At 44.8% G+C, this 26,929-nt stretch overlaps 1 protein-coding gene across 3 annotated transcripts in view; it reads right to left on the reverse strand.

The window, feature by feature from the left end:
* Positions 1-673: 673 nt before the first annotated feature.
* The window catches only part of WASHC1 (WASH complex subunit 1), a 42,967-nt gene continuing 16,711 nt past the window's right edge, over positions 674-26,929 (reverse strand). For all 3 annotated transcript variants that reach the window (XM_030467793.1, XM_030467785.1, XM_008495692.2), the window contains 9 exons: positions 11,580-11,691; positions 10,720-10,866; positions 6,227-6,363; positions 5,155-5,290; positions 3,796-4,000; positions 3,191-3,355; positions 2,731-2,889; positions 2,043-2,111; positions 674-1,464 (listed from right to left, as the gene is read on the reverse strand). In XM_030467793.1, the coding sequence (XP_030323653.1) occupies positions 1,313-1,464; positions 2,043-2,111; positions 2,731-2,889; positions 3,191-3,355; positions 3,796-4,000; positions 5,155-5,290; positions 6,227-6,363; positions 10,720-10,866; positions 11,580-11,691 (1,282 nt within the window). In that variant the 3' untranslated portion in view covers positions 674-1,312. The remainder of the gene's footprint in view (positions 1,465-2,042; positions 2,112-2,730; positions 2,890-3,190; positions 3,356-3,795; positions 4,001-5,154; positions 5,291-6,226; positions 6,364-10,719; positions 10,867-11,579; positions 11,692-26,929) is intronic.

Raw genomic sequence — 26,929 nt, forward strand, 5'->3', positions numbered from 1 at the left:
CAGTCTTTCAAGGGGAATAAAGATACAGCCAGGATACAGCTTAGCCCTTCTCCTTTGATCATGCTTATGCACAGGACTGCTTTGCTTTTTTTACTGCCTATATGTTTGAATTCAAAGTAACTTTCTGAGGAAAATGGTAATTTATTTTTTTAGTGCAACCTTCCTGGGATTCTTTCCTAGGTCCGTGGGTCAATGCTGGAGGGCAGTGATCAGAGCAGGGCTGTCTGTAATCCCAAAGCTGTCCCCCAACTCCTATAATCCTGAGCAAATCTCTTCCCAGGAGCTTCTTTTCCTTCTTTGCCAGTTTCAGCAGCTGAATGCCACCTCTCGAGGCTCTTCACAATGAAGAAAACACTAATAATTAGACACAGAGCTGCTGCCTGCTCCCTCCCTATATGTTAATTAGCCCTACAGGGAAAGAAACAGCTGCTTCTGAGAAACTTCCCTGGTGAGTTTCCTGCCCCTTCTGTGGGTACAAACTCCATGGTCTTGCACAAGCTCTGCCTTAACCCCAGTGAAAGCAGCAAAGGGAGGGGAGGGCACCTTCCTGTAGCATCTGGTGCCCTCCAGCCCTGTGGCTGGTGCTGCTGGGTTGTCAGGCAGCTCCTGCCTGAGACAGGAGCAGACACAGTTGGGCTTTCCTTTCACACTCTTAATTGAGCACCCTTCAGCTTTTGCCAGAACGAAGGCTGCAAAGACCTTCTTCCTTCAACTTTATTAAAGTTTTTCAGACAGTAACAGGCAGAGAATTACCATGAGCCAGGTAGAAAAAGAAACCATGGTGTTCAGAGGCACCAGGAATTAGATCCACAAGAAGAGATGTGCACATCCTTCTCTCTTCTGGCACCAGCCAAGCAAATGGGAGCTTCAGCAAGCAAGCAGCAGGGAGATGAATGAGGCAAGGGCTGTTTGCCTACAGGAGATGCCTTTGCAGTCACCACCACTCACATTAGGAAAGACTGAGGGCCCTTTAGATCAGGAGCAATGCTAGTTCAGACAGTCTGAGCACAGGCTGTGCCACTGCCTACCCGATAGGGCAAGATTTATTGTGCCACCATGAGCAGCAGCGTTTAAGATGGAATGTGGTACTCATGGTGGAGAATAACCAAAACCAGAAAAAAAATCCAAAACAGTGGTAACTGGAACCACAGCAGGGGTGGGTCCTGTTGCTCCTTCTCTTCAAAAGAAAAAATCAGAAGGTCCCCCTGCCATGTCAGTACCCACCCTCCAGGAGATCATTCCACAGGCTGGTGTCTCAAAAGTGCTTAGTTCAGGAGTCCTGGGATCCACACTGATGCTCAACTGACCCCATCTATGACTCCCACTCATCCTCATCCTCATCCCCCACAGGCTGTTGTGGGGGTGGGAGGGGTGGTATTGAGTCCGACATACGTGCAAAGGCACCAGCAGGACTTCCAGGAGCATCAGGATTTCCAGAGGTTCCTGGCCCTTTTCCTGAAATACCTGCGAGGGAAGGAAAAGCCCCAGTGAGTGACAACTGGAGACCGGAGAACACCCAGGCTCAGCAAAGGGCCTCTCAGCACCCAGGTGTCCCAGGCAAGAGCAGCCAGCATGCTTAAACATTAGCCAATGTTTAAGCCAATATGCTTAAACACAGCCCTGCACAAGGGCTCATGTAACTGTGACTAGAGTTCCACCTGAGCAAGTCCATGACCTCTGCCCTGTACCAGGCACTGAGGGGTGACACTGGCCCCAAATGCCCAAGGTACCAGCCAAGGCCCAGGGGCAGTTCAGGTGCCCCTACAGACAAGGAGCCCAGCTACCTCAGCCCTGGATTAAGACACCACTGTCCCTTTTCCTCACAGGCAGCTCTCAGAGCCTGTCCTCCGCCTCACCACAACCTTCTCTGGTGCTACTTCAGCTGGAGATTCCTCTGTTCACCCTGCAGCCACTCCCAGCCACATTGTGGCACATTTGCCAGAGCAAGTTTCTCTGTTCCTAGTTCTAGGGCTGTGATTGACACAACTGAGGTGCCAGAAAGGGCCCTCCCTCTTTCCTAGGGAGAAGGAGCAGGACAGTACCTTTCCGCCTCAGCACCAGTTTGTTGAAGAGGTCTGACATCAAATCACCACCTTGTCCTGTAGCTCTCACTGAAACAGCAAATCAAGGCAGACAAAAACAAATGTCAGTCCAAATTTAGCACTGTAACAAAAGCATTCTCCTCCAATACTGCCTTCAGATTAAAGAAAAACCCCACTAAACCTCTAATCTTGTATCCCACCTTTAATCTCCCTCGTTATAGTCCATTTTTAGGCCAGGAAAACACTGCAGGGTAACAACATCTGGGGAAATTCAGGAGGGGCATTCCTTGAGGGACAAGAGGGGCTGGGCATCTGCACTCTCATTTTGCCAAACCAGCTCCATCAGTACCCTCCCCAGCTACCTAAACCAACATGTTCAGACCAGCTCAGCCCTGCTCTGGTTTCTTTTGTGTCTGTCCACATGCAGCACACGCAAAATTTCTATACATGCCCCAAGACAGGGCAGGTCTCCATCCAGAACACGAATGCCCTTTTGGCAGATGGGGTTTATAAAGTTCCCGGAGCTCTGGCTGAACAGGAAACAACTGAGACCTACACCAGCCTGTGAGGAGTGACAGTGCCTAACTGCTCTGTAAGTTCACTGTGCTCCTGGCTTGCCTTTCTCCCCTTGAACCCGCAGCTGGGGCTGAGAGCAATAAAGGTAAGTTCTGCCAAAGAGCCTCAGCACCTTGTTCTTGTTCCTTCTGCTTCTTCTTCTCCAGCTTCCTCTCCTTGACACTGCGGAGGTTGGCCTTCCCAATGCCACCAGCCTGGCGGATGGACTCCAGGAGACTGGCACGCCCAATGGAGGGGTTCACCACCTCCTTTGGGGCTCCCTGGACTGAAGCTGCAAGGACAGGAAGGGCAACAGCAGTGGGTCAATGCACCAGCTACAGGCCTGGCCAAATCCCCATGGAAAGGGCTGCTCCAATCCCTGTGAGCCGAGCCCAGATGCCTCTCACTGAGAGGCTTACACTCAGCCCCATCAAAGGGGAACTGAAGGAACTGCAGCTCCCAGGCAGGGAACTTCCCCTCCCACTGCAGCTTCCCTCCTCTGCCGGAAGGCTGGGAAGCCATAGGGAATCAACCAAGGACACAGGTTGAAGCCAAATTCTGCTGGCAAAGCTGTGGAGATGCCCAGCCCTTACCTGCAGGCACTGTGTTGCTGCTCTCCTCAGTTGCTGCCCGGGCTGGCTCAGAGGGGGCTGTGGGCTGGGGCAGGGGTGGTGGTGGAGGCACAGCAGTTGGCATCACAGGAGGTGGTGGTGGAGGGGGTGGTGGAGGAGGCGGCAGTAGCTCAGTGTCTTGAAGATCTGAAAGATGAAAGAAGTTGAAAAGTCCCAGAGGACACTGAGAGCTTCAGCTCAGAGCTTCACATGCCTCAGCAGCAACAGATCAGAGTCCTCAGCAGACACCATGCAGTAGAGCGCCCCCATCCTGTGCAGCATCTCTTAAGAGCAGGCAGAGCCAAGGCTGGGTTTGAGATTGCCCCTATTCTACCCTCCCCAGCTACCTGACACTGGGCCAAAGGCATCCCAACAGCTCTTACACACTGCAGCTCCCTCCTCCCTAGCCATGCAAGTGGTGAGGGACCCTGACCCAGTTGCAGCTTTGACTCAAGCCCAAGCACAAGCCAGAGGTACGGCCAATGTCCAGCTTGCAGCCTCCACCAAGGGACTTTCTGCCTTGTCTCCATCTCCTAACAATCTCTGCCTTTCTCCTTCAGTGTCCTGGGATCAGGGATTGGAAATACCTGGTTGCAAAGGCTCCACTGATTCGGTGTTGAAAGTGGGCAGCTCAGGAATAGCACTGCTCGGGGCAGACGGGGCGATGCCGGGGCCCAGGTCAGCGCTGTACATGAGGTCAGCAGCAATGCCAGGCAGGTCTGGCAAGTAGGATGGCACATCAATCTCAGGGACCTGGCCCAGATCTGGCACGTAGAAGTAATTTTCAGCTACCTAAAACAAACCCAGAACAAAAGACAGTGAGTACCCCTTTGCCTTCCCCGGCAGCAAACAGGGGCACTGCAGGGAAGAGCCCGAGCGGAGGTCAGAGCTGGGCTTGTGTGGTTTAGTACAGTGGCTGCTGGTGCTCATCAGTAGCTGCTCATCAGCTACCCCTACAACTCTTGTAGCAGCTCCCCATGCTCAGAGGCTATCCCTTGCAGACCAGACTCAAGAAAAGGCAGGCTGCAGGAGGAGGAGGAGATGCAGGATACTCTTCCTCATTTCTTCTAAGTGGACTCACTCTTCCTCTGAACATTTTATGCACCAACTTTTGCAGCCTGCTTTAAGGAACTCTCTTCTCCCCCAGAGCACAATGGTGCCCAAGATGTTTCTGAGATTAAGATGCAGGAAAAACACAACCAGTTAGTCAAAAAGGTTTGGCCTTGCATGTAATACGTAGGCAAGAACAATACCAAAGGTGTGCTGTGAATAAAAGCTGCACTGCTATCTCCTTAATCCAACATGATGAGCAAATGGCTCCCAGGCTACTTTTCCCAGCCTCAAACCACACATTCAACTACACACCAGCAAAGGTCCAGGTACAGCTACTACAAGACATCAGGTACAAGACCTGTCACATGTTGGGGCAGGTGAGTTGGTGCACTGCCTGCCCCGTGTCCACACCAAGCACAAACCCTCTGCTCAGCTGGCTGCTCTTCTGTTTGTGTCAGTTAGCACCCTTTTCCAGCAGGAAGGATGGGAATCATGCCTTCTCTCAGGCACCTAGTAGCAGTAGTATCTCACCCTCGGACTCCTCACGAGGCTCAGGAGTTAGCACAAGGGGGACAATCAAGTGATGGAGTCTCCAAACTCCTCCACAGCCCCAAGGTCTAGCAGCAAGGTGAATCAATACCATGTTACTCTTCTCACACCACTCAGCGAAGGCTTGAGAAGAGAGAAACACCTGACACGTTTGAGGGTTGTGTCCCAACCATCAAACTCACACCAGAACTTCAAGTACCAAACCAAGCAAGGTCCTTCTGATGAGTGAGACACCCTGCAACCCCACTAGGGGCCATTCTTGTACCTACTCTCCACCCTACAGAAGCTCTCTCCTCTCAGAGACCTGAGCACAATCTTCTGAAGGGGAAGCAGCTGCATCTCACCTGTTGGTCCAGCTGTCCCCTTTTGGTGATGGAGAGAGGAGCATCAAAGAGCTTCTCTTCTGTCTCTGTTTCCAGAGCCACATGGGTCTTGGTCACTGCTCCAGCCAGAGGATCCAGGAAAACATACTTCTTGTACCTAAGAACAGAGGACAAGTATTTCAGTGATGCCACCTTGAAAGCCAAAGCCAGAAGAAACAGCATAGCCAAGAAGACCTTGGAGGTGGAGACTTCCTGACTTACTCACAAAGGTGGAACATGTTGGGCCTTCCAGTTTCCTTCTCTTAGCCCCATATTCCTGCCTCACATCTCCACAACAAGGAGCTGCCCATCTCTTCACCCTCCCAGTGTAGCCTCCACATTCCTCCCAAAGTAATGCCCCACTGCACTGCCATCATTATCAACCTCTCCCCTTCCCACCACCTGGCCTGAAACAGCCCTACAGCCAGCAGAAAGACACCAGTCTCTTCCAGTGACTTGTCACTCCAAGTCCAGGAGGAAAGACAAAGAGGGGAAATAATTCATGACTCAGGAGAAGAGGAGGTCTGCTGTATGAAAGCTCAAGAAGTGTTTAAAGGAGCTTTCAGTATGAGCAAAAGGAGAAACCATGAGGCAAAGAACAATGGGAAACAATTGCAGAAACAGAACTGCAGTGAGGCAGTGGAGAGGTGAATGCAATGAGAGTGGTAAAGTGCTGCTGTGAGGAGTCATCAGGAGAAGGAGCAGAATCTGGTGCATGGAGCAGAGAAGGGCAGGAGTGACAGCAGCTCTCTGGGCTGGAGAGGAACTACAGGGGAATGACCATGAAAAACTAAGTTGGGGAAGGGAAGTACAAACTGGGCTGAAAGCAGGTGAGTGGAAGATGAGGTGCAGACAAAACAAGTCCTTCCACCCAAGGAGAAGAAAGGGTTGCTAGCTAGAAGCCAAGAGAGAGATGTCAAATCCTGTCCTATTAGGAGCACTGTATGTCAGACCCCGAGGAAAGGAAGCAGTTATTCCTGCCCCCAGGGAAGGGAAAGCTCCCATGAGGAAAATCAAGGGCAGATGTGCAGCACAGTGCTGCTCCAGCTCTCACAAGTTCTCAGTGGTATTGAAGAGCAGCAGGGAACTGAGGGAGCTGATGTTCCTGGGGAGGCTGCCAAGGCCTTCTTCTGCATCATCCTCCTGGTGAATTTTGGTGCTCACACAAATGGGGAAGTACTTGAGCTTTTCCTGCAAGAAGACAGATAAGAAGTGATAAAACCTGAAAATAAAGCTAAAACCAAAGCTGCTGAGACAGCTCTTCCCAGCCACTACACCTCACTGCTGGATCCACTGGATGGTCTGGAAACCCTACTGCTCCCTCTCTACCTTCCTTTGAGCAAAGAAGCACATGGACAACATTGCAGCCCCACACTCATGAGAGATTTCAGCAGTTCAGATTCATGGCATGTGCTTTTGGTGCCGTGGATGGGTCATACTGAGCAAGTGTTGCTGTGGCAAGAGTCCAGCAAAATAAAACCACCACTCAGACCCTATAGTCAGAAGCAGGGATCAAGCAGTCTAAAAGGCATTTGTAACAGTGTCCTCAGCTACTAGACATTTTCATGCAGACAGAGCCCCTAAACATCTCTATTATGCTTCCCTCTGCTGCCTTCTGTTGATGTTTTAAGAGATGTGAAGCCACTGGTGAGTTGTGCAGGCAAAGCAAAGGAAAAAGAGGTTAGGAAAAAAAGAGAGTGCCTGCAGTAGGCAAGAGATCAGGCAGAAGAGAGTGTGCAGGGTAGAACGTGTGCCAGATGGTTTTGCAAAGCCTGAGGGATTTGCAGGAGTTTTCAACTCTAATGAACTGCAATCTCCTCTCTCTCGGTTCTGAAACTTCATGCATAATATATAGAGCTCCCTTTAGAAAAAGACTTATTACTTCTGAACTGCTTGACTTCTATAGAGCACAGGAATTGCCATCCCAGATCAGACCAGTGCTTCAGCTAGTGTGACACTGCCCACTGTCACATGCTCTGGGGGATGAAGCTCAGTGCCCACAGTGGACTTTGCTGTAGAGGGAGCCCGGGGACAGCCTGGGATAGACAAACCACCACTCCAGATCCCTCCCCACACTGCTCCTCAGCCCTTTCACAGCTCCTGTTTTTCCTTCAGAAAGTAGGACAAGCAGCAGCTCGGCAGCTGTGAGGTGATAAGTGTTCATACCAAAAGACATCAGAGCACTACCCAGGACAGTCTGTCAGGTTAAATCACTGGCTACACTCATCAGGTTTTCTTCTGTCACCAAAAGATGAGCAAAGAGGCCATTTCAAATATTGTTCACAGCTTCCTACTGCCTCACTAAGTCCAGCATCCTGGGTCCATCCCATTCTCCAAGTTCTTCTTCCTTCTTTGTACTTGTATGTGGGAAATGAGACTGCTCAGTTTTAAGACCACATCTCAGTGATATAAGCAGTTCCTGCTGATTGAAATTTCAGTCTTGAGTTCAGTAGCCAGAAATCCTGGGAAATGGCTTAGTCACAGATCAGTTAATCCACTAACAGTTTCTATGATGCTCCGAGTCTATAAAATGCTGTAAGAAAAGACTTTGGAGGTTTTGATTTAATTCTGCCCCCCCCTCAAATAATACATTCTAACTTGTGTAGGCAAAAATATATAAATTATTACTAAGAGACCACAGAAACACAGATTTTTTTAATCATTAATATTAATTACCTAATGTTTAATTTTTTAAGCATGAGGGAGTACTGATGTTTTTGCTAGAACTGTTCACACATACTTAGCCCTCAAGTCATATATATATTTTTTTTTAAATTCCCTCTCTGTAGATTTCAATTAGCACTAAAAGACTGCATCACTTTAAGGGTGGAGAAACCAACCATTACCTACATTTACTTTTAAGTCTCATCTACAGCAGTTACAAAAGCACTAAGCTTGAGTATTACTCTGAAATGTGAGGTTCTACATAATACTTTTACTTTAAATGCCACCATAATGCTGGTCTTTTTCATGTAACTGGATCTAATTTGAAGTTTACAACAGGTACCTACTGGCAATAAAATTCTGCAACAGTGAGTTCTACAAGTGAACATGCCATTTAAAAACGAATTTTCTTGTTAGGATGTTAAGGCCTTAAGTCAAAGTTTCAGCAACTTAGACATCCTAGAGTCATGGGATTTCTTGAATGCTCCAACACCCCAACCTGGGGCTTGGCAACTGGCAGCATCACAGCCCTAAGGATGCTGTGTTTCCAGCCAGTTTTCTCCCTAACAGCCTATAATTAAAAACATATAAACTCAACCTGGTTCCTCAGTTTAATTAAGCGCACATGAAGGGAACTGGGTTGATTCATCAGAAACCCCAGTCCCCCCATGCCAACAGCATGTGCTAAGGCTGGCTGGGAAAGCACTTAAAGATGAACAAGTAGCAAAAAAAACCCATTTAGCCTCCTCACACCCATGGTGGAAGCCGAATCCACAAGAATGTACCAAGATACTGCCATTTTTGAAGCCTTGAGAGGTTATTCCAGCAGTGCGCTGTAACTTTTGTGTGGACCTCTTCCTAAGCCCTGGCAGACTATGTTTCCCATCTTGTTTTCCAGCCTATTGAGGGGTACTTGCATCACCAAGATGCAGGTCCCAGAACCTAGGAAGCCCCAGAGTGCTGCAGACATCTCACTGTTCAACCCTGCCAAGCTGCTGCCACAGCAACATCCAAAGCAAGTGACTTTCCAAGCTTACCACAAGACCCCTCCTTCTGGCACTCTTATCTATCAGTGCTTATCTTACCAACCTAAACAATGTCCTCTCAACAGCTGAGTTTTCACTTGTGTAGGGGGTGGAGTAGGAAAGGAGAATTACCCAGGACAGAGGCATTTTAAAATTAACTGCAGAACCACACACATTTTCAGCTCAGCTGCTTTCCCCCCCAGAGCACAAACCCTAAGTACTGAGCACAGGCTGCCACCACTTACCCTCAAACTGAGAGGAGCAGAGTTTGCTTTCCTGGTGGGGAGAAGTGAAGTAAGCAAAGGCCACTGCAACTGCTCCCAGCAAAGAGGCCCTCATTAGAAGTGAAAACAGGCAGTGAGCCTCTGCTGAAAGCCCTGAATAATTGAGGAGGGCACAAATGCAAACATTAGACTTCCCTCTGTCACATTTCATTACTGCAAGGCATGTCAGGCTCCGTGTTCTGCTATGGCCAAGAAGGACCTGTGTGTCCCCCCTTGGAACATGTTCAGAGCTTGGCCACACAAAGCCCCATTCCACACATGAGCTGTTCCTGGCACAGATCCCTCCATTCTTCAGCACTGCCTACCTCTGCTCCTCCCTGACACTGGTGGGATGGGGCCAGCACCCATCATCAGCCTCCCCTGCCCAGCCCAGCCAGCAGCTCTGTCCTCTGCTGCTGCCAAGGCTCAAAGGAAGCACAAACCCTGCTGGAGTCTGTCAGCTGCCCATTGGGCCAGTAACCCTGCTTCTCTGGCCTGGATGAAATATTCATAACTACTCCATTGTGTGAGGCCTCGACTCCATTAAATCTCAGGAAAGTTTAGCATGATAAATCATTTAGTAGCAGTTTTATTTTGGGGCCAAGGAGGATTAAGATGAGGAAGGAAGTCTCTTCAGGGGTGGAGAGCAGGGAAGTTGTCAGGCTGATCCCTAACCTGGCAGGAAGGGCACATCTGCTACTCCTGGCACAACGCATACACAGCAACTTTTAACCTTCAAGCACAGCAGCTCTTCCTCTTCTCTTTCCAGCCTGGGAATGGTGACCCAAATTACTGGAGAATTCTTCTGTAGGCATTTTCTGCCAAACTTCTCACATCTCCACAAGAAACGCCTTTCTGCCACTCAGTCCACAGGCTAAAAGTGAAGTCAGAACTTCAGGACCTCCTTCAGCACCAGCTGCAGATATCTGTGCTATGGACACATCTGGAAGCCCCAGCTGTGATGGGCACCAAGAGATTCAGCCTTTCTGAAGGGTGTGCAACCTACAGGAACTGAACACAAGGCACGGGAGGAGCAAAGCACAAACAAAAGATGTAAAGAAGTAAAGTAACCTTCCAACCCTCTACCCCAAGAGGTAAAACTCATCTGAGAAACAGAGAGGGGCAATACCCAAGTGCAATGCTTTCCTGGGACAGAAAAATGCTCTAATGACTCCTTTTTCTCCTGAGACACTCAAGAGCACATTTACCGTTTCCTTCTCACCACTGCCTATATTAGAACCTTCAGAAACTATTTTGGAAACAATTATGACCCTGACAGCCAAAGCCTTAAGCCTAGCCAGCAGCATCCATCACCACTGCTGCAGGAAACTGCAGTGTTCCAGAAAATGGAGCTGCTCCAAGGAGTTGGCAGCCACCAGCCACCCAGTCAAGGTCTTGTACTGACACGGCCCCCTGAAACAGGCAGCTCTGCAAGCTTCCCAGCCTGACCACACACACACCAAAAGGCCAAGCCAAAAAGATCCTCTGCTTCCAGCCTTTATCTAAAAGCCCTGCTCTACTTCATCAAAAAGGTTTAACTGCCTCCCAGCTTCAATTTGCTTGCCCATCTCCAGGTCTGTTCTCCTCCTCCTTACCTGCAGAGCTTTCTCATCCAGCGTGCGGTGTTTGCTCTGAATCTTGTGTCTTGGCCATTTCTGATTAGCTGGGTCTTCTGCACCAGCAAAAATGGAACTGTACTCCTGCAGCCGTTCAGGGGCTGGATACTTGGCACTGGAAAATACCTGTGGAGAAACAAGGAGGGGCTGAAAAACCATAAGTAGGCAATCCCAGTATACCGTAACACATGGATCAGAGCAAGCACAGTATCTGTGCTGCCAGGGGGAATGGAGAGCCCTGAAGCCATCCTCCTAAGGGCTATCTGCACAGACCCAAACATGCATGGGCTGTCACTTTTGAAACTCCAAGTGCCAGAGTTTCTCTCTATATATAAGTACTAGGAAGTACAAGAAGACAATTGGCAAAAAGGCTGGTGGGAAAGGAGTTGGAAATACTGTATCAAAATGGAGCAAGGATGAGGAAAGAAGGATTTTCACCAGTTTTACATGGCTAATTGGGATTAAGATGCTCTAAAGGAAGGTTCTCTAACAGCAGCTTTCATTCAGATAGCTAAAGTGACTTTGCACCTGAAAGTGCAAGGGTGCTGGGCTTAGCTCAACATGTGCCTTTTCTCTTTCTCAGGAAGCACTTGGGACAGGAACATATATGGGCTTCATAAGGCATGGAGCTGTGCAGCTCACGGGTTTAAAAACCATCAGTTGGCTGAGTCAGGAAGGGGATTCTCATCACAGCCCTGCTCAGCAGCAAGGCACGGAGATACGATTATGCAACAGCTGCAGCAGCTGAGCACCTGCTCTTCTCCAGAGCTTACGTCAGGAATAAAGATAAAAGGTGAAATGAAGAAGGGACACCATGCAACCTTCACTGAAGTCACTACCTTAATAGCCTTCTTGCTGCCCTTTATCTTCTCAATCTTGGCTTGGGCGAGCGTGACTCTCTCGCCAATTGCCTGAAGCTGTGCCCGGCTTGCCTCCACCCGCTGTGAGATCCTAGGAAGCAAGCACCTTTCTGTAGATGAAGAATTCACAGCCAGAGATTTTTTGGCAGCAGCCAGTACCTAGGCACTCAGGAACGGATGTGAAAGTGGACTGGATTGTTTCATACAGTAAAATGGTGCTAATTGAGATACGCTTGTCTTGGTCTTACTGAGAGCTTCAGGTACTCTGACATAAAGGCAGGTCTAGTCCATGGCTTGTAGCATAATGTTCCTGCAATTATTTGAGATACAGCAGAGAAAAACTAGAGAAACACATTCTTTTTGCAACACCAGAGTGCCATAAGACTTAGGCCTCCCTGCAGGTTCTGCTGACAAGAAAGCCACAGCCAGTTATCAATTGACAACAAATTTTAAATGACTGGTTAAAAATGAAAGGCAACACATGCTAGTGAGCAGATTTCAGGACTCTCAAGGCTTATCCTGTCCTCCACTACACCAGCAAATCATTGCACAACTTCTTCCTTGTTGCTTTGCAGCTTTGTGATTGGGTTTCCACATCAGTTGAACAACAGTAGGTTCTCATTTGGAGCGATAAAGCTCTACTAATTTTTGCAGAACTTATCAGCATTAAAATGCTTGGGTCTGAGATGAAAAGCACTCTGTGGCAGCCAGGGATAGCAGTACCTCTCTGTTCAGCACATGGACATATTCCTGTCCCACAAAGCCTACAGCAGACACCTTGCAGCCAGGGGCATAGATGAAGCTGTCAGGATGTGATGCACAGTCACCACCATGCTGCAGGAACTGTCATAGAGGCTCAGCCAGAGGTGAGGAGGGACACTGGGACCAGACATCAGCTACAGGTAACTATGGAGTCACCTTCTCAGAAAAGGCCTTCCTTCTCCAAGTATAACTTGCAGGTTCTCCTTAGCTTCAAGGTCAAAAGCAAAAAACTGTTTTGAATCTTCACTAGATTCAGCAAAGCATGTTTTTATGGCTATACAGCCCAGAGATAATGGAGACATGGAATTTTGCTTCAGAACTGTACTGCAGCAATGAGTTCTGCTGGATCATTTTGTGCCTGTAGAAGTACAGCTCACGTATTGCCTTAAGTTTCAACTTCTGAGCAGAGCTCCTGTGCTCCTTTTCCCCGTGCTGCCTGTATAATTCCTTTTAACAAATTTGACATGAGCAGTGATCCATGATTCCCATTTTCAAACTGTACCAAAGCCATCTTTTCAAATATTTTCATTCTGTGCAGCACATTCCCTGTTAAAATACAGAAATGGACTCCACTAAAGCACCCCCATTGTAGGCAGTGAAAAAACAGCAAGAACAAGCAGCCTACTCAACCTGTACCAATCTGAAAGAACCCCACTTCTTTTTCTAAATCTACCTTTAAGTGTTTCTGTTTGCTTATAGCCATGTTCCCCCCTTCCTGGAGACATGAAAATGCTTCCTTATGCATATGGCAGGAGAGCACACAGCCTGTTTCTACTTTTTGGAGTGGGAGATGAGCAAAACTGAAGCTCATGAGATTCTCCCTCTCAGAATTATTCCCCATTTCCCCATCCTTTTACTTTAAACACAGCCTAACAGCTTGTATTTTGTACCAACACGAAGTACAAATCTGTTCATGATTTCCTTCCCACTCCCTCCCTCCGTCTCAGTGGAGTAAGTCCACATCACTTAGACACTAGATGGGTTCTCAGAGTAGTTTCTGTTGTTTCTTTCAGTGCACATTTCCTAGCACCTCTCTGCAGCAAATTTCATGTGTCACAGGGCTGTCCCATTGCCTTGTTTTGTTAAACTGTGAGATGCCTCTGAAGGACCTAAGGCTTGCCTTAACTGCTCTCCCCAGCAAATTTTCCCACCTCACAGTTCACCTCTTCTCTAGATGTTTCATAATTGTATTGATTGACACTCTTTCCAGTACTGCTCCTGGGGACATCGGACTATTTTTACTTCCTTCAAAGCTGAAAAAAATTGGTCATTTATTTCTGCTTTGCTGCTCTCCCTCAAATCAATGATGCAATTTTCCCTCTCACCTGTGAGTAGACCCCTCTCCTAGAAGAGCTCAACAAAGCCTTCCTGAAGCTCCAAATAAAAGCAAGGTATCAATTGGCTTTTAGTCAGTACCTTGCTGGGTCCCAGACACAATTCTCAGGGGCTGACAAAGCACATGTTTCTCTCCCAGAAAGATGTGTTAATCAAACAGTTATGCAAACTCAGGCCTGGAAACCAGTAACCATTTTCCTCCCTTCCACTCAATGAATGTGAGTGGGTCAAGTGAGGCAGTCAAACACTTCCCTCACTCCCCTTCCTGCCCAATATTATTCTCAGTGCTTCACCAGCCATCAACTTCTTTCTCTCCCTCCTCTTTTGCTATCTGTGAGGAAGCAAAGAAGATCTTGAGGAATCCCTGTTATCTTTACCTTTCAAACACTTCCACACCTAACATTCATCCTTTAAGACATTAGGTTTGGAAGAGGAATGGTGCCACACTTTCCTCTATGCCCTCCCCCCAAACATGGGCAGTGCATTGGCAATTACAAAGTGCTTCTTGGTACTCGAGTAGTGCAGGAACAGCATCAGGGGAAGAAGAGAAAGCAAGGCACCTCCCAGCTCCCAGCACTGCATCATTTAAGGTTTGCTGGATAGAACCTCTCTTAAAAAAGAAGCATCCCTAAAAACAGAGCATGACTGGCAATTACTGTGCTCCAGCAGCACCAACACTAATTGAGCATCCAGAAGGGAAAGAGGGAAGATATCTATAGTTTCATCCATCCCTACTGTCCACCAAATATAACTCAGGGTGATTATATTCACCCATAAAAAGCCCCTATCAGGCAGACATCCTGCTCCTAATCACAAAAAGCTATGGAAGTTGTCCAGACCCAGCTCAGGTATTTCAAACCACGATGGCTCTTCTCTAAGGCACCCTGCCCAGTGATCTGCTAACTGTACAATTTGATGTACCACATTGCACAGGCTTCAGGAAATCAGCCAAAAACCTTCACTTGAGGTGATGCAGGCCCACAGCAGAGACGAAATACACACCAGATTACCGATCTAATTTTGTTTGATTAAATGATTAAATGCCCTCAGTCCAACTAATTAAAACACCACTTGTACAGACTCATAAAAGTGCACGACTATTGTGCACGTACAGTTCAAGATACAGCTGCATACACTAGTTAAAAGAGATAATACACCATATTGATACTGAAAAAACATTAAAAAAAAGCCCAAGTTCATGTGTCCTCCAGCAACCTTAGTATTTCTTGGAAATTCTAGTATTTCTGTGGAAACTAGCTTTACTCCAAGGCATCAATTTGGTGTTTGTAAGGAAAGGAAACAGGAATGGATGGAGGAGGCTGCTGCCAAGAATTTCAGGGGAAAAGTGTTTGAAGCAAGGTGGCATTCAGACCTCAATGTCCCTTTAAGGAGTGTGTCACTGAGTAGCATTTGTTTGAAAGGCAACTGAAAGGAGGTGAAAGTGTTAATAAAATGGCCCATTACTGCCCCTCAGAACCCTACACTATGACAACCAGAAACACCAGCAGCTTCGGAACCTACTCCATGCCTACCCTATTAATCATTGCTGGGTTATTTTGCTCTTGGTGCTCTCTTCTGCTTGAGAAATCTCTTTAGTTAGATTCAATGTGATTTTGGAGTTGCAAAGAAGCAGGAGGCATAGAGGACAGCCCCTCCCTTTGGGCAGGATTCATGCCTCAGGAAAAGTGAAAAGGGGGCCTGCAGAAGAAAGGAGAATACATCACCTGCCTTCAAATCCTGGGCATTGAGCCAAACCAACCTTTCCTTCCAATGCTTTTCTTTGGGTGAGTAATACATGTGGCAGATTAAATCTATCTAGCAGATTATCTCTTAATCCACAGAGATTTTTATTTTTGATCTAAGCAGATATTAAAGTCAATCTTTCTGCTTCTTTGATTCAAGCTTTCACTTTATCTCACCCATCCAAAATCTCTTTTTGCAGACGAACCCCCTGCACCTCATCCACAACTTAGATCTCATTTCTATTTTCTCTTAAAACCCTCACTCTGCTGCCTTGAGCTCCTCTCCATTTCAGAGGCAACTCTCCAACACCCACAGGGCCAACACAACCAACAGGCAGGGCCAAGGAAGCCTTCCTCCCATCTCACTGCCTCCCTTGTTGGCCCTGTATCTTCTATTCTCCCTGCAACCACAAAGCAGATCACTTCCTGCTATTTCATTAGAACTCCTCTGATAAATCTCACATTGAGGTGTCTACTGAGTAAAGATCTCTTCTGCTGCGTCCATGTCTGCTCATGGGGGAAAAATTACTGTTTTCTTACTCCCACAATGAAAAGATTTGAGGCATTACAAATCTGACATCCAGGACACTGGCCTAAGCCTGTCAGCACTGGCAATAATATCATATTTTTATGAAGGTCTCCAAGCACTCCAAAATGGCAAAAAAGAACTATAATTTTTATCACGTATATTTTCTAGGGATCAAACAACACCAAAAAAAAAAAAAAAAAAAAAAAAAGCAAACCAACTTTTAAATCAGATCAGGTTTAAAAACAGGCTGAGAGATTCATAGAAAGATGGCTGAGCAAGACAAAATTCAGATGCAAGAAAATATCACTGTAGCAGGAGACCCTTTGCTGTCTTTGTGTACACACCACCCAAAAGTGATGGAGATGACAGAACTTGGGAAGTGGGAGAAAGAGGCAAGCTCCACAACGAGGTAAATGAGAACAGCAAGGCAACAGAGGCTGGGAGAAAACCTCTCTAGAATATCAAAGAACTTCAATTTCATGTCTGAAGTACAAAAATAAGAGATCAACCAAGGAGAAAGAACATTAAGGAGCAGAATGAGAAATTAAGTTGCACAGGAGGATAAGGCAGCCCAAGTATTAAATTACTTTTTCCTTATATGAGGACTGTACACATCACAGCAAGTCAGGCTTCTGATCTCCGCCCAGCCCAAGCTCCATCCCTGAGAGATAGCAGGGGGATGCTTGGCATTGCTGTTCTAAACTTCAGGGCACATACTGTAAATTTGTTCTACAAAACCTTGGCTTTTTGCCTAAAAGTCAAGCTGGTTTGGTTTTTTTCCCTTTTCAGCCTAGCGTGCCTTTATTAAATTCCTCCCTTACTGCAGAGGGCATGAATTAGAAGGGATGAGTTTATAGTTCTTGTATTTTATTACATCCCCAGACTCTCCAAGCAGCTGGTGCTGGAGCAGGGTCACAAGGAAAGATAAGAGTGTTGGCTGCCATTCATCCCTCCACAGCACCACTGCCAAAACCAGCACGATGCCACTACTGATGAATTAACCTCTAGGACAAGTTTCAGTGTGAGACACCCTCTGGTGAGGTAAGGAGAGGGCAGACAGCACCCCATGATGAAGGCAGCAGAAGAAGGTGGTGCTAAAGGAGCAAAGTGTTCACTTTTCTTAGGCTACCAAGCCCCTTCCTCACCTGCTTATTTCCTGTGGCCCAAAGCCACATCACTGCTCTCTTCTACCTGTATGCTAAGGAAAAGAAAATCTCAAACTTTTTCACGTTTTAATTTAACCAAGAAACTTCTTGAAAAATGCCCATACGTTTTTATGACTCCTCAGACTGCCAAAGTGATGGGGAAACATCAGTGCTTTGCCTCTGGTACCCATAACTCAGCACTTTGATGCACAATACACTAGACTGAAGCAGACCTGGAGAGCTAGGTTGGAATATCTAAGCATGTTCTGGCTTGCTAACAAAGGATAATATTTTATGAGGCACTGGAGTGTGTTTTAGTCTGTATGGATATTCAGACACACTGTGGGGGACCAGCTCAGATTTCAAACAGAAATGACTGGCACAGTCAGAACTGGGCTGTGAGAAGCTTGAGCCCTGCTCTCCCCACAGCCAGCCAGTGCCTCTGCCCCAGCAGCTGACAGCTCTGCAGGATCAAGATGAAGACAGCAAAGGAAAAGCTGATAAGGTATTTACTTTTTACAGCAATACAGGGAAGCATTCACAGCCAGTTCTCAAAGCCAGAGTTTGAAAGGCAGAAAACAAAAATGCATGGTTTTATAAAAAGCCAAACACATTCCATGACTCAAAGAAAGATCAGCTTGCTTGCTTTCTGCTCTTCTCTCTCCATATTTAAGCAGTTTTTAAAGTCTTCATGTCTGAGTAAGTGTAATCAGAATCTGTCATCATAGACCATCTCCGACAGAAAAAAATCCCAAGTGAGACAGTGTAATCAACATTCCTTCCTCCATTAAGAGTTTGGGTATTATACTAATTAATGTTTATCACACTTTGATTGCTCCTTGAGCCTGATTTGCAGGTGTTTCAGCATTCGCATATTGCCTCACTCCTGTGATGCTGAATGGCTTTGCAGATTGGAAAGTGATCAAGGTTGCCAGGTTATCCTCAGCAGGCTCTGGCATACATCACTCTCTACAGGTCGTGTTCTCACACAAAAATAATTTCATTTTGATTTTAATCTCCCATTTCACAAGGTGCTCCCACTACTGTGAATTAAGTTTATGTAAAAATAGAAACTTAAAATTTTTACCTATCATCACAGCACCTTCAACCCTCTTCCCCTGCAGCTTCTTGTTCTCCATGGAAAAGCAGCTTGGGGTTTTTTTCCCCATGTTTTTTTTTCTTTTCTCTCACAAACAAGTGCTTCTTTATCCTTCCAAACTTTTTACTTGCCTTCCACCACTGACTGATCTGAAAATGAATGTGCTTTCCTTTCTTTAGAAGAAATATTTCATAGGGAGAAACTGTGTTTGCAAATAAGTTATACAATTAGATCTTCTATTTAAACCACACATGCTACTTTTGAACAAACTACTCCATTAATAGTGTTAAGGTAAGTAAATAAACATGACAGGTGTTGTTACCATCACAGTGACAACTTTTGGGAAGGATGGTCTAAAGAGAATAACAAGAAAAAAAAAGGTCCTTCTACAAATACTTCTGCAGTTTCATAGGTAACTTTTTGAGTTCCTCCACTGGCAGTATGGGGCAGATACTGAACACCACTGTTGAGCTGCTTCCCAAAGGAGAAGCCACAGGAACAGTTCAGATATTAGGCAGCAGATGCTGTTAAGTACAGAATCATGTAATAGTTTGTGTTGGAAGGGGCTTTTAAAGGACATATCTAGTCCACCCTCCCATGCAGTTAGCAGGGACACCTAAATCACGTTGCTCAAAGCCGCATCCAACCAGGGATGGGGCTTCTACCACCTCTCTGGACAACCTGTTGCAGTGTTTCACCACCACCACTGCAAAAAGTTTCTTTTTTTATATCTAGTCTTAATCTACTCTCTTTTAACCTAAAACCATTACCCTCTGTCCTATAGCTACAGGCCCTGCTAAAAATTTTGTCCCCATCTTTCTTACAAGCCCCCGTCAGGTGTAGAAAGACCACAATGAAGCCTCCCCAGAGCCTTCTCTTCTCCAGGCTGAACAAACCCAATTCTCTTACAGGCTTTCCTCACAGGAGAGGTGTTGTAGTACTGGTACTAGTACTGCAACTAGTAAAACTTGGTTTGTTATCTATACAGTTTTCATTAATCCTTGCAAAATTCTCACAAGTATTTACTCACTGAAGCTCAGTAATAGCCTTAAGTGTTGTGGGGTTTTTTTCCCCTTTCTTTTTTTTTTTTTTTTTTTTGTTAATCACTTTTGAAAGGTAGGCTAATTGTATTTGGATAGAACTTCACAAGACTGTCACATGTAAATTTTTTTTCCATGTTGCCTAAAGTTATGGATCTCGTTTGACAGATAGCTTGAGAAGGTGTTTTGGCACCTTGTAACCTTAAATTAATCAACTCTGTGCACAAACATTAGGTTTCTTTTTCTCCCATCTAAGCTCCTTTCTTAGAATAGCCAGAGATCTTCCTCCCTGACCCCAGAGAACAGAAGAGTCACAGAAAATTTAAGAAGTGGAGAAATGCCCAGGTGAGCCTGTAGTGAGCTGTTTCTGGGGGTAGGAAGAGCTGAAACATTTATAAAGGTCTCAGATTCCTCTGGATCACCGAGTGTAGAAGAAACTGCTTTGCAGCCTTCATTTGGACACCATTTCTGACTCTACACAAACAACCCTTCTGTTATACAACTTGCTCTGAATCAGCATTACACTCCACGTTTCCTATCAGCAGTAGTCACAAGAGAGTCATGAAGCAGCCTGGGTTTAAACATCTGATCTGTACTTTCTTCCCAGGTGAGGTTGCAAGAGAAACTCATAAGCCATCAAGCCAAACTGATGTCTCTGAGTTTCACCAGAAGGTAGCAATAGTAGGAGATGAGCACTGACAAATCCTCAGAAGCCTCCTCTGCCCTCTCAGTCTGTGTCTCACTTGAGCCAAAGACGCCTCGCGACATTGCCATGATAATGTGGGAAGGAAGAGCAACATTTCTTGAGCCTGAAAGCTCAAGAACACAAGAGTGTGCCTGGTTTATAGCAGATCAGGCAGTTCCTCTTCATTCCCAGCTTCCCCCCATACCTTCTAAGTGGTTTTGAATCAGAGTTCTTGACCAAGGGAAGTAGCACCCAGTTGTGCACGTGAGGTAAGAACTGATTCAGTGAACATCCCTGGAGACTTTACTATGGCACTTCCCCTGATGTGTGGCCAAATGTACCAGGTAAACTGAGCTCCTGTTCATTGGGATGGAGGCTTTTCATATCCACACAGCACGTAGCACAAATGCTGCTTCCAGTCTATTTACCTCTGCTACCAAAACAAGCCATTGTCACCAAGAACAAGAATGTTGATCAAAACACAGCTGCCTCCAGAGCAGAAAATGATGCCTTGGAGTTCAAACTCTAAGAATTCTCCAAGAAACATACTGCTTTTCTTCTAATTTGTCCAACAACATATGATATGCTTTCTGAGAAACAGTTACCAGCCCTTTACTAGTTAAAAAACATCATTGCTAACTACATCTTTTTCCCTTTCTCATTCAATTTGAACTTCTTTTCATAATAGATCCTTCTCTTTCAATACAGGTCTCCTTTTTTTTTAAGGAAAGATTTCTTCCCATATTTTTTCAAATCGAGATTTTCTTTCACAATATTTGCTCTTCAGAGACAAAAGTTGTTTGGTGTTACTTCATTTTCCTACAATGAATTGCAGTCACACTCAAATCTCAAAAGGCACCTTCTGTGATATGCCCATCAACAAGCTAATTTGAACATAAGTGCTTCTTCAACAAATAAAACTAACTCCTTATGACATATTATCCATCTAACACCTTTCCTGAGTGATTACAGCACTTTCTTGAGTGATTTCTAGTTACTTTTCTCCAGAAAGCAATGGGCTCCAGGAAGATTTTTATAACAGCATCAAAAAGCACATGCCTGTCTGCTTGGACTGACAGCTGCTCTGTTATTTCATTGAAAAAGTCTGTGGCTCAGACATCATCTGATCAGACATCAGCTTTAGAGCAGTTCTAGAAACAAGATTTGATTTTCTGCACTGTCCTTTCAAAACTCATCTTCTCCATGTAGTGACTTGCAACTAGTCATTAAGAATGGAAATATTAGCTTCACAATAATGCCAAACAAATTTGAACAGCATATTACTCAAACCTCCTTCCCTACCTCAAAACTTACAAGATTGTAAATTCACACATTTTAATGGCCTAACCACTTGCCCAGTGACATACTTGCACAATAAATGTTCTCATGGACCAATGCCTTTAGGAACAGCTAATCCCCTTGTCCCAGCTAAAAGCAAGCATGAAAAGTAATGAAGGGCATGATTTTGGCTGTGGGGTTGTTTAGTTTGGGGTTTTTTGTTTGTTTTTTTCCCCCTAAATTGCCCATGTGCTAGAAAGACCAAAGAAAACACTGCCTTGTGCTCAGTAATCTATGAGGAGTTGGGAGCTTCTCACCTTCCCTCCCTCCAAAAAGTCACACAAAGACTGAACTTATCCTGGAATCAACAAAATCCAAGAAGATGCTTTCAAAAGTAGTGTTGTTGAAACAAAAGAAACCCAGTTCTTCGCCCAAAGAGAAATTAATTATGGAGACCATGAACTTTCTAGCTTCTTGGTGCTGAGCTACTGGAATGTCAGGCATGTTATACGTATTTTGTAGATAATCAGAAAGGCTACTCCTGCTACACTACTGCAGAGCAGAAATGCAACAGCTTTCCTTCCTCTTCTGAAAGGAATGTCCTCTTATGCCTCTTAAGCCCCTTCAGCATGTCGTCTTATTCAGCTTTGATGGTAGATATAAAAAATTAAAGTCCTAGAAGTAAAACAAACCCAGGTATTTGTATTTTAAAATATGTATTAACCCAGAATAGGAATAATATTCTTGGATAAAGTAAGAATCAAATCCAGCTCAGAAGATACTAAATTACCTGCCTGGGGTTTCTCTTTAGCACACTTCACCATCAAAATCCTTCATCTCTGGCTCCAGATATAATTTTTACCTCTTCCTCTCCCTAATGGCACAGTATAGTGGATTCCCTCAATAAAATGACTGCTTAGAGGATTTAGGTGGAAGGAAAACCAACAACTCATTAATAGATGCAAATGGACCTTTATCTTCAAAACCACAGCTCTGTCTTAACCATCAGTTGCATTAATACCCAAACTCTAACCTACCCCATTTGGAAAAGCCCAGGGAGGGAACCACAGCTAGTCAGAAAGGACCATGGAAAGAATTTAATCCACCAGCCAAGTGTGAAGAACAGACCTTTGGCACTTGTGTTTCCTCCCACAACTCCCCCTCTGTGTGCACACCCCCACGTATATAGGAGGGAGCCTGTAATGCACATTTCAAGCCACTCAGCATTATTTTCCAGACAGTTTTCTCCACACTAGACCCCTGATGGAAGTCATGCCTGTAAAACAAAGTGACTTATTTGCATCTCTTCCTCCAGGGTTGACTTGAGTAGACAAAACTCATGAACAGGAACTAGAAATTACTCCAATACATGACTTAAAGTCCAATGTCTGAAGATGGTTGAGAAGGCAGAGATATCATTTTGTATAAGAACAGAATGACATGGCAGTCATGTCAAGAAGAGAGGGAGTGGCTAAGAAACTAGGAAAAAAACGAACATTTCTTTTCACAGACATGACCTACTGCTGTACAAAATCTCAGGCACTGCACTACTCATCAAATGAATCTGGATCCTTCCAACCTTGCTTTTAAGGAAAGCATGTTTACCCTGATGCACAATGAACATCCTAGAGTTCTCCAGAATAACCTTGTCAGGGCATCATTACTGTGGGAAGACACTGGGGAAGCACAATTAACACTCCAATGCTGAAGGACTGCAGCCATGAGACCTCTTTGCATTAGTCAATTCCTAGGTGCAGCTGGAATGTCAGTCCCACCTCTGCTCTCTGGGTAGCCCTCAAGGTCACTGCCTGAACCCTGAATTAACATTGACATCCCATTAACCTACTGAGGGACAAGCACCACAGCTGTGAGCATAAGACAGTCAGAGACTCAACTCTAGTCCAAGTTATTTACTCTCTGCCCTCTGAAACTTCCACCCCTTGCCAAATTTTTTTACTTCTTTCTCAAAGAGCTCTCAGTGCTCTTGCTATGCAGAAAAGCCTGCTTTAGGGTTCAGAGGGGAATTCCCTTCTCAGCTGCTTTCAGACCATTATGGCTACATCACCACTATTATTATTTCTGGATACGTCAAACTGATTCTCTAGGATATTACAACTTTCAGTCATTTAAAACTTCCTTGATGAGTCAGGAAGGATTTCTCAAGTTTATGAGCCACAAACATCAGCTGCTTCAGACCCTGCTGCACTCAGCTTCCAAGAGCTATTTCACTGCAATTGCACAGTGTTTCGGCTCCAGGCTACTCTCACACTTCCTTTTCAATCCAGAAACAGTTCAGTAAGCAAAAGTTACATCTTGTCAATACAAGAGATGTCTTCTTGGGCTTCCACTTCTTGAAGCAGTAGAAGCCAGAGAAATTATACCTTTGTATTTTTTTGTTACAAGAGAGCTCATGCAAATTTAAGCCAATTTATAGCAGCTGGGGGTATTCAAAATGATCCACCCTTCAACATAGTCACAGCTCTGTCCTCAAATTGAATGTGCATTAAAATAATCATCAGTGAAAGAAGGAACTGCTTATCAAAATAATTCTCACCTCCATAAATGGAACTTTTTTTTTTTTGCCTCTTACTGCTACAGGCTTCATTTCCATGAAGCTGGTTTTGAAACTGTCTTTATATTTTTGGACCACAGCCTTTGAATAATAAACACTGATAGGTACTTCATGTGACATCCTCATGTTAAAATCATAGCTCTTCAAACTTTTTAGAAAAGCTTTACTGAGCCACAGAGAGTCTATAGATGGCAGTGAATTGATGATAGCTTAGAGACATATAGAAATATGAACATTAAGCAAAGCAAATTAAGTCAGAAAGCCCCTATGAGCTGCATGTGATTCAACTAAATGGTTTTTTGATTAATGATTTTCTTCAAGATGCAAAGTTCTGCTGCATGAACAGAATCTCCACAGCAAGAAGCTAACAAGATCTTAAGTTTATTAAGCATGTTAAGATTTATCACAGCCTCTTCCAGGACACCTCTTTTCTGGAAATCTAACTCATACAGTTGCAGACAGTAAAATCTCTGTTGCAAATGATTGGTGCTGCCATAATGAGTCTTCTAGAAGATAAGGTGGTATTTCCCCTTGCTGATGACCAAACAAACAAAAAAAAAATAAACCAAATACCTTCCAAGCAAAGCCCTCCTTTACTGAAACAGCAACATTGCCTCCCTCTGTTCTCTTTCAGTATCATGCCTTCACCCTTTGAGAAGCAGTAAAGCCTCCTCCTGAACATACCTGATCTCCCTAGAGTTGCAAAAGCATCATGAAAGTTGTCCAGAAAGGAAGAAACAGATTTAGGCATCAGAATGGTCAAGCTGCAGTGCATATTCTACTTTTGTATTTTTCCAGCTACCGAGTTACACTTAGGTAGGTAGGTACATCTTATACTTCTTCCATACATTTTCAAATCTCTCACATCTCTTACCCTGTCTTTAAAGGACCAAGGAGAGGATCAGCTCACAAGAACTGAGTTGCTACTCAGTATTGAATCTTCCCTGACAAGGCACACAGTGCAAATAAGAGACTAACTTGTCAGGGTTAAAAACCCCACAAACTAAAGTAAAACAATCAGTTGGATGTACCCAAGTTACCTAAGTTTCTCCCTACTGTTTGCCTTTGCTATTGTACATGCAACCTGTTTTGATCAAACTGTCTCATATTTCCACTAGATATTCCACTACCATGAAAGACCCTGTAAGAGCAGAGAGAACACTCTCAAGAGCTTCATTAAGTCTGAAATTGTTGCCTGCCTCCTTTTACTAAGCAGCTTTGAGACCAATTCCAGAAGTGGGAGAACAACTCTCCTGCAAATCTGGATTTTCCTTCACATATATATATTTTTTTTTTTTACTACTTATAGAAAATGGACACATCAGCAGTTTAGCATTACTGTACCTAAACCACTAATTTTATTTTTAGTGACTGAGGATATGGGTACAGCTTGTATTTCCTTTGTGCTCTTAGATGGCCATTTCAGCATCCTGGACACAATATTCCATCATTTTCTTTTTGACATAGAATCAAGCATTAAGAGCCCTTCCTTGCCACTGAATATTTCCTGTAGCTAATGCAAATCTATCTCATGCTTTAAGGAACACTTGCATTAAAGCTGGCACTGAGTCTTTTAGTTATTCATTAAAATATATCACTATTTGTAGACCTGTTATTAGATGCAAACACATTAAATTTGCTTGGAGGACAATACTGAAGGTGAAACACTTCAGTCATTTCTTTAAATTGCTCATTTTAAACAATCCTGAATGCCTTGTTAGTGTACAGAAGGCTACAGCTCTCCTATCAAGTTCAAGCCTGCTTTTCAGTCACTTAAGGCAAAACAGATTGATTATGCTCCTTTTGGGAGAATGGGATTCAAAGACAAACAGTGAAAGAAACTGATGTGAAAGTTGTTGTTAGTAGACTTAGAACAAGGGCTCAAGTAACCATCAATACATTTCAACAACATTGCCATAAAAAGCATCTTGCTTACAGAATCAAATTTAGCATTCTGTTCCTCTTCTTCAAAAGACACATTTAATCTCTGGAAGTCTAAAAGACAGATTTTCAGCACTTTCCAAGACGAGCAGGAATCTTGTCTTCCTAATTCTGCACCATGTCTGTTTTCTTTTGAAGGAATCTTTTAATGACTTAGTACTGTTCAGCCTCCTCTTTCCCACTATTCCATTTCATTTCAAGCTGTGACAGGTCTGTCTGTGCCCATTCTTACCTGCTGCCTCACTCCACAGGCTGCCAAAGCCTGGGCCTCAGATCCTGCAATATTTTGAGGCCAGGGAATTCAGCAGCATCCAGAAAAAGCTGTAATCTGGACTCCTGCAGAAGAGTCACTATCCTTTTGCCTCTTTTTGAGGGTGTAGGATGCTTGCTACTGCCACCAGCCTCCAAGACACATTGATCTGACCCTGCTATGCCACCTCCTGTAGTGTTCCCAATAGTTTGGGAACTTGCCTCAAGCCACATTGCTGCAAGCTTTCAAATTTCACGTCCAGGGGACCATAAGAATCAAACCAAATGAGTTTCTTACAACGTGTGTGCTACACTTAAAAATTAAAAAAAAAAAGAAAAAATCCACATTACTTGGACATGCCTCTACAAGAATAACCAGTATCTAGAGATAAAATTCCTCCTTGTCTTCCCCATGCTGTGTTCTCATGTCTGTAGCAACATGCACTCACTCCTCTACCTCACTGCTTCTGCTTCAGCTTCCTGGCAGGAAATGACTGCTCCTGTAAGCCCGCTGAACAGAGGCATCTGAAACTAAACTAGAGCTCAGATGACCTCTGGGACAACTTCAAAGTACTATGAGGCGACTCACTTCTTATCAAGAGCCATATATTTCTCAAATTAACTGGAGAAAAATTGATTCCCTGTGCTACAGCCATCCTCCTGGTGTAAACTCACCTGAATGGTGACCCATCACGATGCAGCCCTCTTGACAGCTCTTCTCCTAACAAGATCAAACCCTTACAGTCAGCAGAGGGATAACTACCATGCAGTGCCTGAGCTCCAAGATACATCCCAGAGCCACAGTGCACAACCACAACAAACAACACAGTACAACTTGTATCAAGATTGTTCTTTACAAGTTTCCATAGATGCTTAATAATACCTTCTACAGACCTCCTAAATCCAAGTACATTCTTACAGATATATTCAGTCACCCATTTCCATTACTGAC

This window comes from Calypte anna, chromosome 1 (assembly GCF_003957555.1).
Source record: "Calypte anna isolate BGI_N300 chromosome 1, bCalAnn1_v1.p, whole genome shotgun sequence".
NCBI classification, from domain to species: Eukaryota; Metazoa; Chordata; class Aves; order Apodiformes; family Trochilidae; genus Calypte; species Calypte anna.